Raw genomic sequence first — 15,224 nt, 5'->3', positions numbered from 1 at the left:
CAGTCCCAGTCCCAGTCCCAGTTCCCAGTCCCAGTCCCAGTCTCAGTCCCAGTCCTAGCCCTCACCAGGCTCCACAGCCAGCCGTTCCTTCTGTCTGTGTGTTGGAACCCAGCTCTGTGTCACATGGTCTGTCTGCTTCTAGAACACTGGGATGTTTCTGAGTCACTCCCCTCCACGCTGACTGGACTGTGTTACAGGGTGTTGCTACTAAAGATGAGACGACACACCCTTAAACACACACTCGGTCAAACCCTACCCCAAACTCAAACCCAGGCACACACTCACACCCTTAAACACACACACGGTCAAACCCTACCCCAAACTCAAACCCAGGCACACACTCACACCCTTAAACACAGTCAAAAACACACCCTGAAACACACACACGGTCAAACCCTACCCCAAACTCAAACCCAGGCACACACTCACAGCCTTAAATACACACACGGTCAAACCCTACCCCAAACTCAAACCCAGGCACACACTCACACCCTGAAACACACACACGGTCAAACCCTACCCCAAACTCAAACCCAGGCACACACTCACACCCTTAAACACAGTCAAAAACACGTCCTTAAACACACACGCAACTGGACACGAGCGTATATCCGCACTCGCTCTCACACTCAATCCCAAATTCAATTAGAAGACGAGAAGAGGAGGATAGAGACGAGAGAGGAGGAAGAGAGGGAGGAGAAGAATGAGGAGGGAGAGAGAAAGAGGGAGGAGGGAGAGAGAAGAGAGGAGATGAGGAGGAGGAGGAAGAGAGAGAGAGGGAGGAGGGAGAGGAAAGAGAGAGGAAGAGAACAGGTGCGTTCTGTCAGAGTTGGAGCGGTCTGGCTTGGCAGGGGGTTAAAGGTCATTCATCTCTCCTGACCCTGACTCTGGACAATACCGTCTGTGTCAAGCTGCGGTTGTTTGGCCTGACGACTGGACTGGTCCATTCTCACTGGCTGAGGGGGGAGCAGGGCAGAGATGGTGACAACATCCTGTCCTGGGCCCACCCTTTCCTGCAAAGCTTCCTGGGCGGGGCCCACCTGTCCGTCTCCAGCTGTGTGTCTGACCGCGCTCTGCTGGCCCAGATCCTACCACAGGTAGAATGACTGTTTTCTATTGAAACTCTGTCTGTCCATAATTCCCTCTGTAGACTATGACCTGAACCAGCCCCTCCTTCTAGCTCGGACTCTGCTGATTATTGAGGGAAATGGTTCTTTTCTATGTCTGTGATATGTGGTTGTCCCTCACAGCTTCCTGAAGATTAATGAACTGACAGGAAGTGGCTCTGGATAAGAGTGTCTGCCAAATGACTAACGTGTCAATGTACTCCTGTTCTACTCTATTCTGTTCTACTCTACTCTGTTCTACTCTACTCTGTTCTACTCTGTTCTACTCTACTCTGTTCTACTCTGTTCTACTCTATTCTGTTCTACTCTACTCTATTCTACTCTACTCTGTTCTACTCTACTCTGTTCTACTCTACTCTATTCTACTCTGTTCTACTCTACTCTGTTCTACTCTACTCTGTTCTACTCTACTCTGTTCTACTCTATTCTACTCTGTTGTACTCTACTCTGTTCTACTCTATTCTATTCTACTCTGTTGTACTCTACTCTGTTCTACTCTATTCTGTTCTACTCTACTCTGTTCTACTCTACTCTGTTCTACTCTGTTCTACTCTACTCTGTTCTACTCTATTCTATTCTACTCTGTTGTACTCTACTCTGTTCTACTCTATTCTATTCTACTCTGTTGTACTCTACTCTGTTCTACTCTATTCTGTTCTACTCTACTCTGTTCTACTCTGTTCTACTCTGTTCTACTCTATTCTGTTCTACTCTACTCTATTATACTCTGTTCTACTCTACTCTGTTCTCTATTCTACTCTGTTCTACTCTACTCTGTTCTACTCTATTCTACTCTGTTGTACTCTACTCTGTTCTACTCTATTCTGTTCTACTCTACTCTATTATACTCTGTTCTACTCTACTCTGTTCTACTCTATTCTGTTCTACTCTACTCTATTCTACTCTATTCTACTCTACTCTGTTCTACTCTACTCTATTCTACTCTACTCTGTTCTACTCTATTCTGTTCTACTCTACTCTACTCTATTCTACTCTATTCTACTCTACTCTATTCTACTCTACTCTGTTCTACTCTACTCTATTCTACTCTACTCTATTCTCTACTCTGTTCTACTCTATTCTACTCTACTCTGTTCTACTCTACTCTGTTCTACTCTGTTGTACTCTACTCTGTTCTACTCTGTTCTACTCTACTCTATTCTACTCTGTTCTACTCTACTCTGTTCTACTCTACTCTGTTATACTCTATTCTACTCTGTTCTACTCTACTCTGTTCAATTCTACTCGGTTCTACTCTATTCTACTCTACTCTGTTCTATTCTACTCTGTTCTACTCTATTCTACTCTGTTCTACTCTACTCTGTTCAATTCTACTCTGTTCTACTCTATTATACTCTACTCTGTTCTACTCTACTCTGTTCTACTCTACTCTGTTCTACTCTGTTCTACTCTACTCTGTCCTACTCTACTCTGTTCTACTCGACTCTATTCTACTCTGTTCTACTCTACTCTGTTCTATTCTGTTCTACTCTACTCTGTTCTACTCTATTCTGTTCTACTCTGCTCTACTCTACTCTGTTCTACTCTACTCTGTTCTACTCTACTCTGTTCTACTCTACTCTACTCTACTCTACTCTACTCTACTCTACTCTACTCTGTCTCTCTACTCTCTACTCTACTCTACTCTACTCTACTCTACTCTACTCTACTCTGCAGCCCAGGGGGAGGCGACGGCCTCAGGGAGAGTGTCTGGACCTTGCTCAGCGATTCGCTGTCGGGCTGCTTTTCCGGAACAATGCGGACCTCCGGGATCTGGCCACCCTGGATACCGGCGCCATGAAAGTGGTGGCGGCCAAGCGAGCCGCTGTGATATTACACCTGGAGAGCCTTCACCATGGCGACCTGAGCCCCGCTCGGCTCCTGGAGGCGTGTCACTGCGTTTACGAGACAGGCGACGTCCGCTTGGTCAGGCACCTGGTACGGAACCTTCCCGAGGTTCTGTCGTTCCAAGGGGTTCCGCTGTGCCCCGCCGACGCCTTCGTCGTGTGGAACCTTTTGGACCAGTGTAGAACGCTGAGGAGGAGGTTCTGTCTGGGGCTGGAGGACACAGGACTGAGGATGACAGGATTAAAACTACTGACGGGTCTCAGCAACATACACTCATACAGGTACTGGCACTGTTATACTGATAGACCTGCTACAGATCTGTTACAGTGTATATCTAGAACAGTATAGATCTGTTACAGTATAGATCTAGAACAGTACAGATCTGTTACAGTGTATATCTAGAACAGTATAGATCTGTTTCAGTATAGATCTAGAACAGTATAGATCTGTTACAGTGTATATCTAGAACAGTATAGATCTGTTACAGTGTATATCTAGAACAGTATAGACCTGTTACAGTATATATCTAGAACAGTACATATCTGTTACATGATATATCTAGAACAGTACAGATCTGTTACAGTATAGATCTGTTACAGTATATATCTAGAACAGTACAGATCTGTTACAGTATATATCTAGAACAGTATAGATCTGTTTCAGTATAGATCTAGATCAGTACAGATATGTTACAGTATATATCTAGAACAGTACAGATCTGTTTCAGTATAGATCTAGAACAGTATAGATCTGTTACAGTATATATCTAGAACCGTATAAATCTGTTACAGTATATATCTAGAACAGTACAGATCTGTTACAGTATAGATATGTTACAGTATATATCTAGAACAGTACAGATCTGTTACATTATATATCTAGAACGGTATAGATCTGTTACAGTATAGATCTGTTTCAGTATATATCTAGAACAGTACAGATCTGTTACATTATATATCTAGAACAGTACAGATCTGTTACAGTACAGATCTGTTACATTATATATCTAGAACAGTATAGATCTGTTACAGTATAGATCTGTTATAGTATAGATCTGTTACATTATATATCTAGAACCGTACAGATCTGTTACAGTACAGATCTGTTACATTATATATCTAGAACAGTATAGATCTGTTACAGTATAAATATGTTACAGTATAGATCTGTTACATTATATAACTAGAACAGTACAGATCTGTTACAGTACAGATCTGTTACATTATATATCTAGAACAGTATAGATCTGTTACATTATATATCTAGAACAGTATAGATCTGTTACAGTATAGATATGTTACAGTATATATCTAGAACAGTACAGATCTGTTACAGTATATATCTGTTACAGTATATATCTAGAACAGTATAGATCTGATGTTCTCACTCTACTGTATGTAGAACTTTGTCACATTTAGTTTTCTGATCTGTGTGTTTTGAACATGACTCTGGCGTGTGTGTGTGTGTGTGTGTGTGTGTGTGTGTGTGTGTGTGTGTGTGTGTGTGTGTGTGTGTGTGTGTGTGTGTGTGTGTGTGTGTGTGTGTGTGTGTGTGTGTGTGTGTGTGTGTGTGTCCCAGGGCGTGTATCGCTGACACCATCACTCTGTGGGAGGAGCTAGAGCAGAGTGGGGAGGAGGAGCTTCTGAAAGCGACTGTGTCCAAGTTGACCCTTAACCCTTTCAGAGCCACACAGGTGTCCCACGTCCAACACCTGTCCACACTGGTCAACATACACACAAGCAGGAGACTGTCTGAGAGGTACACCAATACAGCACACACACACACACACACACACACACACACACACACACACACACACACACACACACACACACACACACACACACACACACACACACACACACACACACACACACACACACACACACACACACACACACACACACACCATCTATAATACAATACAGTAGACAGTAACCTGCCCAGCTCTTGTTACAGCCATCTACCATACATACATACACACATATATATATATATATATATATATATATATATATATATATATATATATATATATATATATACATACATACTGGTATGTTCAAAGCCGTTGTGATGTGTCCGTCATCATTTCAGCCAATCAGATGGTGTCCTGGGGGAGGGTCTACCGGCAGTCAGAGATCTTCACAAGCTGGAGTTTGAGTGAGTATCGTTTTTCAACCACTATCACTAGGTAATAAGTCAATACACGTTGATTTGACTAGGTAATAAGTCAATACACTTTAATTTGACGAGGTAATAAGTCAATACACTTTGATTTGACTAGGTAATAAGTCAATACACTTTAATTTGACCAGACCACGTAATAAGTCAATACACTTTGATTTGACTAGGTAATAAGTCAATACACTTTGATTTGGCGAGGTAATAAGTCAATACACTTTAATTTGACTAGGTAATAAGTCAATACACTTTGATTTGACTAGGTAATAAGTCAATACACTTTAATTTGACTAGGTAATAAGTCAATACACTTTGATTTGACTAGGTAATAAGTCAATACACTTTAATTTGACTAGGTAATAAGTCAATACACTTTGATTTGGCGAGGTAATAAGTCAATACACTTTAATTTGACTAGGTAATAAGTCAATACACTTTAATTTGACTAGGTAATAAGTCAATACACTTTAATTTGACTAGGTAATAAGTCAATACACTTTGATTTGGCGAGGTAATAAGTCAATACACTTTGATTTGACTAGGTAATAAGTCAATACACTTTAATTTGACCAGATTTGACCAGACCACGTAATAAGTCAATACACTTTGATTTGAGTTACCACTGGTTTGAGGTAATAAGTCAATACACTTTAAGCCAAGATTTGACTAGGTAATAAGTCAATACACTTTGATTTGGTTACCACTGGTTTGAGGTAATAAGTCAATACACTTTAGATTTGACTAGGTAATAAGTCAATACACTTTAATTTGACTAGGTAATAAGTCAATACACTTTGATTTAAGCCAAGAGTTAACTCTGAAGGTCAATAACACTTTAATTTGACTAGGTAATAAGTCAATACACTTTAATTTGACTAGGTAATAAGTCAAATACACTTTACCATTTGACTAGGTAATAAGTCAAGAGTTACCACTTTGATTTAAGCCAAGAGTTACCACTGGTTTGAGGTAATAAGTCAATACACTTTGATTTGACTAGGTAATAAGCCAAGAGTTACCACTCTGACTAGGTAATAAGCCAAGAGTTACCACTCTGACTAGGTAATAAGCCAAGAGTTACCACTCTGACTAGGTAATAAGCCAAGAGTTACCACTGGTTTGACTGGGTAATAAGCCAAGAGTTACCACTCTGACTAGGTAATAAGCCAAGAGTTACCACTCTGACTAGGTAATAAGCCAAGAGTTACCACTCTGACTAGGTAATAAGCCAAGAGTTACCACTGGTTTGACTAGGTAATAAGCCAAGAGTTACCACTCTGACTAGGTAATAAGCCAAGAGTTACCACTGGTTTGACTAGGTAATAAGCCAAGAGTTACCACTCTGACTAGGTAATAAGCCAAGAGTTACCACTGGTTTGACTAGGTAATAAGCCAAGAGTTACCACTGGTTTGACTAGGTAATAAGCCAAGAGTTACCACTCTGACTAGGTAATAAGCCAAGAGTTACCACTGGTTTGACTAGGTAATAAGCCAAGAGTTACCACTCTGACTAGGTAATAAGCCAAGAGTTACCACTCTGACTAGGTAATAAGCCAAGAGTTACCACTGGTTTGACTAGGTAATAAGCCAAGAGTTACCACTGGTTTGACTAGGTAATAAGCCAAGAGTTACCACTGGTTTGACTAGGTAATAAGCCAAGAGTTACCACTCTGACTAGGTAATAAGCCAAGAGTTACCACTGGTTTGACTAGGTAATAAGCCAAGAGTTACCACTGGTTTGACAAGAGTTAGGTAATAAGCCAAGAGTTACCACTGGTTTGACTAGGTAATAAGCCAAGAGTTACCACTGGTTTGACTAGGTAATAAGCCAAGAGTTACCACTGACTGACTAGGTAATAAGCCAAGAGTTACCACTGGTTTGACTAGGTAATAAGCCAAGAGTTACCACTCTGACTAGGTAATAAGCCAAGAGTTACCACCACTCTGACTAGGTAATAAGCCAAGAGTTACCACTGGTTTGACTAGGTAATAAGCCAAGAGTTACCACTGGTTTGACTAGGTAATAAGCCAAGAGTTACCACTCTGACTAGGTAATAAGCCAAGAGTTACCACTGGTTTGACTAGGTAATAAGCCAAGAGTTACCACTCTGACTAGGTAATAAGCCAAGAGTTACCACTCTGACTAGGTAATAAGCCAAGAGTTACCACTGGTTTGACTAGGTAATAAGCCAAGAGTTACCACTCTGACTAGGTAATAAGCCAAGAGTTACCACTGGTTTGACTAGGTAATAAGCCAAGAGTTACCACTCTGACTAGGTAATAAGCCAAGAGTTACCACTGGTTTGACTAGGTAATAAGCCAAGAGTTACCATTGACTAGGTAATAAGCCAAGAGTTACCACAAGGTTCTGACTAGGTAATAAGCCAAGAGTTACCACTCTGACTAGGTAATAAGCCAAGAGTTACCACTGGTTTGACTAAGCCAAGGTAATAAGCCAAGAGTTACCACTCTGACTAGGTAATAAGCCAAGAGTTACCACTGGTTTGACTAGGTAATAAGCCAAGAGTTACCACTCTGACTAGGTAATAAGCCAAGAGTTACCACTCTGACTAGGTAATAAGCCAAGAGTTACCACTCTGACTAGGTAATAAATCAAGAGTTACCACTGGTTTGAGAAAGTGTGTTTGTGTGTGTGTACAGGTTGGGGCCAGTGAATGGTCCTCTGGCGCTCCCTAAACTCCTGGAGCTGCTGCCAGCCCTGCACAGTCTACATCACCTGGAGTAAGTAGCGCTCTACTGATGGACCACGGGACAACGGCTTTCACTTTATTACGCTGTCGGTCTAATCTCTCTGTCTCCCTAATCTCTCTGTCTCCCTCACCCAGTCTGGAGAACAGTAGACTGGGGGACAGTGGGGCTGAGGGTCTGGCTGGAGCTGTGCTGTCTCTCTCCTCTCTGCAGATTATCAAGTAAGAAACCTCACACTGAGCTCTCTAGTCTCTAGATCAACCTGTTCATCACTGAGCTCTCTACTCTCTAGATCAACCTGTTCATCACTGAGCTCTCTACTCTCTAGATCAACCTGTCCATCACTGAGCTCTCTTGTCTCTAGATCAAACATCAACCTGTCCATCACTGAGCTCTCTACTCTCTAGATCAACCTGTTAATCACTGAGCTCTCTACTCTCTAGATCAACCTGTTCATCACTGAGCTCTCTACTCTCTAGATCAACCTGTCCATCACTGAGCTCTCTTGTCTCTAGATCAAACATCAACCTGTCCATCACTGAGCCCTCTACTCTCTAGATCAACCTGTCCATCACTGAGCTCTCTTGTCTCTAGATCAAACATCAACCTGTCCATCACTGAGCCCTCTACTCTCTAGATCAACCTGTCCATCACTGAGCCCTCTACTCTCTAGATCAACCTGCCCATCACTGAGCCCTCTACTCTCTAGATCAACCTGTCCATCACTGAGCTCTCTACTCTCTAGATCAACCTGTCCATCACTGAGCTCTCTACTCTCTAGATCAACCTGTCCATCACTGAGCTCTCTTGTCTCTAGATCAAACATCAACCTGTCCATCACTGAGCTCTCTTGTCTCTAGATCAAACATCAACCTGTCCATCACTGAGCTCTCTACTCTCTAGATCAACCTGTTAATCACTGAGCTCTCTACTCTCTAGATCAACCTGTCCATCACTGAGCTCTCTTGTCTCTAGATCAACCTGTCCATCACTGAGCTCTCTTGTCTCTAGATCAAACATCAACCTGTCCATCACTGAGCTCTCTACTCTCTAGATCAACCTGTCCATCACTGAGCTCTCTTGTCTCTAGATCAAACATCAACCTGTCCATCACTGAGCCCTCTACTCTCTAGATCAACCTGTCCATCACTGAGCTCTCTTGTCTCTAGATCAAACATCAACCTGTCCATCACTGAGCCCTCTACTCTCTAGATCAACCTGTTCATCACTGAGCTCTCTACTCTCTAGATCAACCTGTCCATCACTGAGCTCTCTACTCTCTAGATCAACCTGTCCATCACTGAGCTCTCTTGTCTCTAGATCAACCTGTCCATCACTGAGCTCTCTTGTCTCTAGATCAAACATCAACCTGTCCATCACTGAGCTCTCTACTCTCTAGATCAACCTGTCCGTCACTGAGCTCTCTACTCTCTAGATCAACCTGTTCATCACTGAGCTCTCTACTCTCTAGATCAACCTGTTCATCACTGAGCTCTCTTGTCTCTAGATCAACCTGTCCATCACTGAGCTCTCTTGTCTCTAGATCAACCTGTTCATCACTGAGCTGTCTAGATAATATCTATCTATAGATCTCTGGGGTCATTATGACCCAGAAAAGGTTGGTGACCTCTGCCCTAGATAATATCTATCTGCACTATCATTCAGTCAGTTACTGTGCTTTTGTTAATAATGTTTATTGTCTCTCCTCCTCTCCCCTCCTCTCCTTTCTCCTCTCTCTCTTCTTTCTCCTCTTTCTTCCTCCTCTCCCCACTCTCCTCCTCTCTGCCCCTCCTCCTTTCTCCCCACTCTCCTCCTCTCTGCCCCTTGTCCTTTCTCCCCACTCTCCTCCTCCTCTCCGCCCCTCCTCATTTCTCCCCACTCTCCCTCCTCTCCCTCCCCTCCTCTCTTCTTCTCTTCCCTCCTCTCCTTTCTCCCCTCCTCTCCTTTCTCCTCCCCTTCTCTCCTTTCTCCTCCCCTTTCACCTCCCCTCCTCTCCTCCCCTTTCTGTCCCCTCCTCTCCTTTCTCCCTCCTTCTCTCCTCCCTCCTCTTTCTCCTCCTCTCCTCTTTCTCCTCTCCTCTCCTCTCCTCTCCTCTCCTCTCCTCTCCTCTCCTCTCCTCTCCTCTCCTCTCCTCTCCTCTCTCTCCTCTCCTCTCCTCTCCTCTCCTCTCTCTCTTCTCCTCTCTCTCTTCTCTCTCTTCTCTCCTCTCCTCTCCTCTCCTCTCCTCTCCTCTCCTCTCCTCTCTCTCCTCTCCTCTCCTCTTCTCTTCTCTTCTCTTCTCTTCTCTTCTCTTCTCTTCTCTTCTCTCAGTCTGTCCCAGAACTGTATAGGAGACCAGGGAATAGAGAGTCTGGCTCCTGCTCTGTCTACCATCCCCTCGCTGCACTGTCTCAGGTGCACACACACACACACACACACACACACACACACACACACACACACACACACACACACACACACACACACACACACACACACACACACACACACACACACACACACACACACACACACACACACACACACACACACACACACACACACACACACACACACACACACACACACACACACCCTGTCTATTGTCCAGTCTGTAGTCTGATGGTCTAATCCTGTCTATTCTCCAGTCTGTAATCTGATGGTCTAATCCTGTCTATTCTCCAGTCTGTAATCTGATGGTCTAATCCTGTCTATTCTCCAGTCTGTAATCTGAACGGTCTAATCCAGTCTATTCTCCAGTCTGTAATCTGATGGTCTAATCCAGTCTATTCTCCAGTCTGTAATCTGATGGTCTAATCCTGTCTATTCTCCAGTCTGAATGGTCTAATCCTGTCTATTCTCCAGTCTGTAATCTGAACAGTCTAATCCTGTCTATTGTCCAGTCTGTAATCTGATGGTCTAATCCTGTCTATTCTCCAGTCTGAACGGTCGAATCCTGTCTATTCTCCAGTCTGTAATCTGAACGGTTTAATCCTGTCTATTGTCCAGTCTGTAATCTGATGGTCTATTCCTGTCTATTCTCCAGTCTGTAATCTGAACGGTTTAATCCTGTCTATTCTCCAGTCTGTACAGTAATGTGATATCTGACGGGGGTGCTGAGAGTCTGGCTGCTGTTTTACCTCAGATGACATCACTCAGTGACCTGGAGTAAGTCTGAATTATAAAACATTACAGCAGTAAGTCTGAATTATAAAACATTACAGCAGTAAATCTGAATTATAAAACATTACCGCAGTAAATCTGAATTATAAAACATTACTGCAGTAATAAGACAGTAAGTCTGAATTATAAAACATTACAGCAGTAAGTCTGAATTATAAAACATTACTGCAGTAAGTCTGAATTATAAAACATTACTGCAGTAAGTCTGAAACATAAAACATGACTGCAGTAAGTCTGAATTATAAAACATGACTGCAGGAGAAGAGCAGTAAGTCTGAAACATAAAACATGACTGCAGTAAGTCTGAATTATAAAACATTACTGCAGTAGCAGAGCAGTAAGTCTGAATTATAAAACATGACTGCAGTAATAAGGCAGTAAGTCTGAATTATAAAACATGACTGCAGTATTAAGGCAGTAAGTCTAAAACATAAAACATGACTGCAGTAAGTCTGAATTATAAAACATTACAGCAGTAAGTCTGAAACATAAAACATTACTGCAGTATTAAGGCAGTAAGTCTGAAACATAAAACATTACTGCAGTAAGTTTGAATTACAAAACATTACTGCAGTAATAATGCAGTAAGTCTGAATTATAAAACATGACTGCAGTAATAATGCAGTAAGTCTGAATTATAAAACATGACTGCAGTAAGTTTGAATTACAAAACATTACTGCAGTAATAATGCAGTAAATCTGAATTATAAAACATGACTGCAGTAAGTCTGAATTATAAAACATTACTGCAGTAAATCTGAATTATAAAACATTACTGCAGTAAGTCTGAATTATAAAACATGACTGCAGTAAGTATAAATTATAAAACATTACAGCAGTAAGTCTGAATTATAAAACATGACTGCAGTAAGTCTGAATTACAAAACATTACAGCAGTAAGTCTGAAATATAAAACATTACAGCAGTAAGTCTGAATTATAAAACATTACAGCAGTAAATCTGAATTATAAAACATTACAGCAGTAAGTCTCAATTATAAAACATTACAGCAGTAAGTCTGAATTATAAAACATTACAGCAGTAAGTCTGAATGATAAAACATTACAGCAGTAAGTCTCAATTATAAAACATGACTGCAGTAAGTCTGAATTATAAAACATGACTGCAGTAAGTCTGAATTATAAAACATGACAGCAGTAAGTCTGAATTATAAAACATGACTGCGGTAATAATGCATTAAGTCTGAAACATAAAACATTACTGCAGTAATAAGGCAGTAAGTCTGAAACATAAAACATTACTGCAGTAGCAGAGCAGTAAGTCTGAAACATAAAACATTACTGCAGTAGCAGAGCAGTAAGTCTGAAACATAAAACATTACTGCAGTAGCAGAGCAGTAAGTCTGAAACATAAAACATTACTGCAGTAGCAGAGCAGTAAGTCTGAAACATAAAACATTACTGCAGTAGCAGAGCATTAAGTCTGAATTATAAAACATTACAGCAGTAAGTCTGAATTATAAAACATTACTGCAGTAAGTCTGAATTATAAAACATTACAGCAGTAAGTCTGAATTATAAAACATTACAGCAGTAAGTCTGAATTATAAAACATTACTGCAGTAAGTCTGAATTATAAAACATTACAGCAGTAAGTCTGAATTATAAAACATTACTGCAGTAAGTATGAATTATAAAACATTACAGCAGTAAGTCTGAATTATAAAACATTACAGCAGTAAGTCTGAATTATAAAACATTACTGCAGTAAGTCTGAATTATAAAACATTACTGCAGTAAGTCTGAATTATAAAACATTACAGCAGTAAATCTGAATTATAAAACATTACAGCAGTAAGTCTGAATTATAAAACATTACTGCAGTAAGTCTGAATTACAAAACATTACTGCAGGAGCAGAGCAGTAAGTCTGAAACATAAAACATTACTGCAGTAGCAGAGCAGTAAGTCTGAATTATAAAACATGACTGCAGTAAGTCTGAATTATAAAACATTACAGCAGTAAGTCTGAATTATAAAACATGACTGCAGTAATAAGGCAGTAAGTCTGAAACATAAAAACATTACTGCAGTATTAAGGCAGTAAGTCTGAAACATAAAACATTACTGCAGTAAGTTTGAATTACAAAACATTACTGCAGTAATAATGCAGTAAGCCTGAATTATAAAACATGACTGCAGTAATAATGCAGTAAGTCTGAATTATAAAACATGACTGCAGTATTAAGGCAGTAAGTCTGAATTATAAAACATGACTGCAGTAAGTCTGAATTACAAAACATTACTGCAGTAAGTCTGAATTACAAAACATGACAGCAGTAAGTCTGAATTATAAAACATTACTGCAGTAAGTCTGAATGATAAAACATGACTGCAGTAATAATGCAGTAAGTCTGAATTATAAAACATGACTGCAGTAATAATGCAGTAAGTCTGAATTATAAAACATTACTGCAGTAAGTCTGAATTATAAAACATTACTGCAGTAAGTCTGAATGATAAAACATTACTGCAGTAGCACAGCAGTATCGATACGGTAGTGTGTATGTAGTACCCCTGTTGCTATGGGATCAGTCGCCACACTACTGTTCACAACCACCACAGTCCGACTCATTGTCCCCCTGTGTGTTTTATCATCTGCAGCGTCAAGTACAACAGTTTCACGGCCCTGGGAGCTCAGAATCTGGCTTCCAGTCTGAGGGACTGTCCATGGATCAAGAGTCTGGGGTAGGACACTCTTTCGAACACAATCACATCGCCATAACATAGAGGAGGAAGTCCCATTGATCAATAGTCGATTACAATCACGATAACGTTTTCTCTCTTTCTGTCTCTCTCTCTCTGTCTCTCTCTCTCCTGCCTCTCTCTCTCTCTCTCTCACTCCTCTCTCTGTCTCTGTCTCTGTCTCTGTCTCTGTCTCTGTCTCTGTCTCTGTCTCTCTCCTCTCTCTCTCTCTCTCTCCTCTCTCTGTCTCTCTCTCTCTCTCTCTCTCTCTCTCTCTCTCTCTCTCTCTCTCTCTCTCTCTCTCTCTCTCTCTCTCTCTCTCTCTCTCTCTCTCTCTCTCTCTCTCCTCTCTCTCTGTCTCTCTGTCTCTCTCTCTCTCTCTCTCTCTCCTGTCTCTCTCCCTCTCTCTCTCTCTCTCTCTCCGTCTCTCTCTCTCTCTGTCTCTCTCTCTCCTCTCTCTCTCTCCTCTCTCTCTCTCTCCTCCCTCTCTCTCCTCTCTCTCTCTGTCTCTGTCTCTGTCTCTGTCTCTGTCTCTCTCTCTCTCTCTCTCTCTCTCTCTCTCTCTCTCTCTCTCTCTCTCTCTCTCTCTCTCTCTCTCTCTCTCTGTCTCTCTCTCTCTCTTCTCTCTCTCTCTCTCTCTCTCTCTCTCTCTCTCTCTCTCTCTCTCTCTCTCTCTCTCTCTCTCTCTCTCTCTCTCCTCTCTCTCCTCTCTGTCTCTCTCCTCTCTCTCCAGGATGTGGAATGTGTGTATTCCCTACGGAGTGTTAGAGAGACTGCAACAACAGGACCCACGGATACAGCTGCTCTAGAACATTGTTCTAATGTTCTAACAGAACCCCAGAGGATACAGCTGCTCTAGAACATTGTTATGTTGTTCTAACAGAACCCCAGAGGATACAACTGCTCTAGAACATTGTCCTGTTGTTCTAACAGAACCCCAGAGGATACAGTCACTCCTAGAACAGGATTATGATATACAAGTGCTCTGAAACTGTCTCCCAGCAAGGTTAGGGATACAGACCTGTGTCCTGTGTTCCTGGACACCACTGTTCTGTTCTGTGTTCCTGGACACCTCTGTATTGTGTTCCTGGACACCACTGTTCTGTTCTGTGTTCCTGGACACCACTGTTCTGTTCTGTGTTCCTGGACACCGCTGTACTGTGTTCCTGGACACCACTGTTCTGTGTTCCTGGACACCACTGTACTGTGTTCCTGGACACCACTGTTCTGTGTTCCTGGACACCACTGTTCTGTGTTCCTGGACACCACTGTTCTGTGTTCCTGGACACCTCTGTTCTGTGTTCCTGGACACCACTGTACTGTGTTCCTGGACACCACTGTACTGTGTTCCTGGACACCACTGTACTGTGTTCCTGGACACCACTGTACTGTGTTCCTGGACACCACTGTACTGTGTTCCTGGACACCACTGTACTGTGTTCCTGGACACCACTGTACTGTGTTCCTGGACACCACTGTTCTGTGTTCCT

General features: G+C 41.8%; 1 protein-coding gene across 1 annotated transcript in view; it reads left to right on the top strand.

The window, feature by feature from the left end:
* The window catches only part of LOC124020026 (MHC class II transactivator-like), a 16,750-nt gene extending 1,878 nt beyond the window's left edge, over positions 1-14,872 (top strand). Inside the window, 11 exon segments of the mRNA XM_046335447.1 lie at positions 41-696; positions 828-1,097; positions 2,805-3,256; positions 4,554-4,733; positions 5,073-5,138; positions 7,821-7,901; positions 8,006-8,089; positions 10,179-10,262; positions 10,932-11,015; positions 13,654-13,737; positions 14,468-14,872. Coding sequence (XP_046191403.1) covers positions 41-696; positions 828-1,097; positions 2,805-3,256; positions 4,554-4,733; positions 5,073-5,138; positions 7,821-7,901; positions 8,006-8,089; positions 10,179-10,262; positions 10,932-11,015; positions 13,654-13,737; positions 14,468-14,543 — 2,117 coding nt within the window. The 3' untranslated portion in view covers positions 14,544-14,872.
* The last annotated feature ends 352 nt before the right edge of the window (positions 14,873-15,224 follow it).

Source organism: Oncorhynchus gorbuscha, unplaced genomic scaffold (assembly GCF_021184085.1).
Source record: "Oncorhynchus gorbuscha isolate QuinsamMale2020 ecotype Even-year unplaced genomic scaffold, OgorEven_v1.0 Un_scaffold_749, whole genome shotgun sequence".
Taxonomy (NCBI): Eukaryota; Metazoa; Chordata; class Actinopteri; order Salmoniformes; family Salmonidae; genus Oncorhynchus; species Oncorhynchus gorbuscha.
This window is presented reverse-complemented; position numbering and strand designations above follow the sequence as displayed.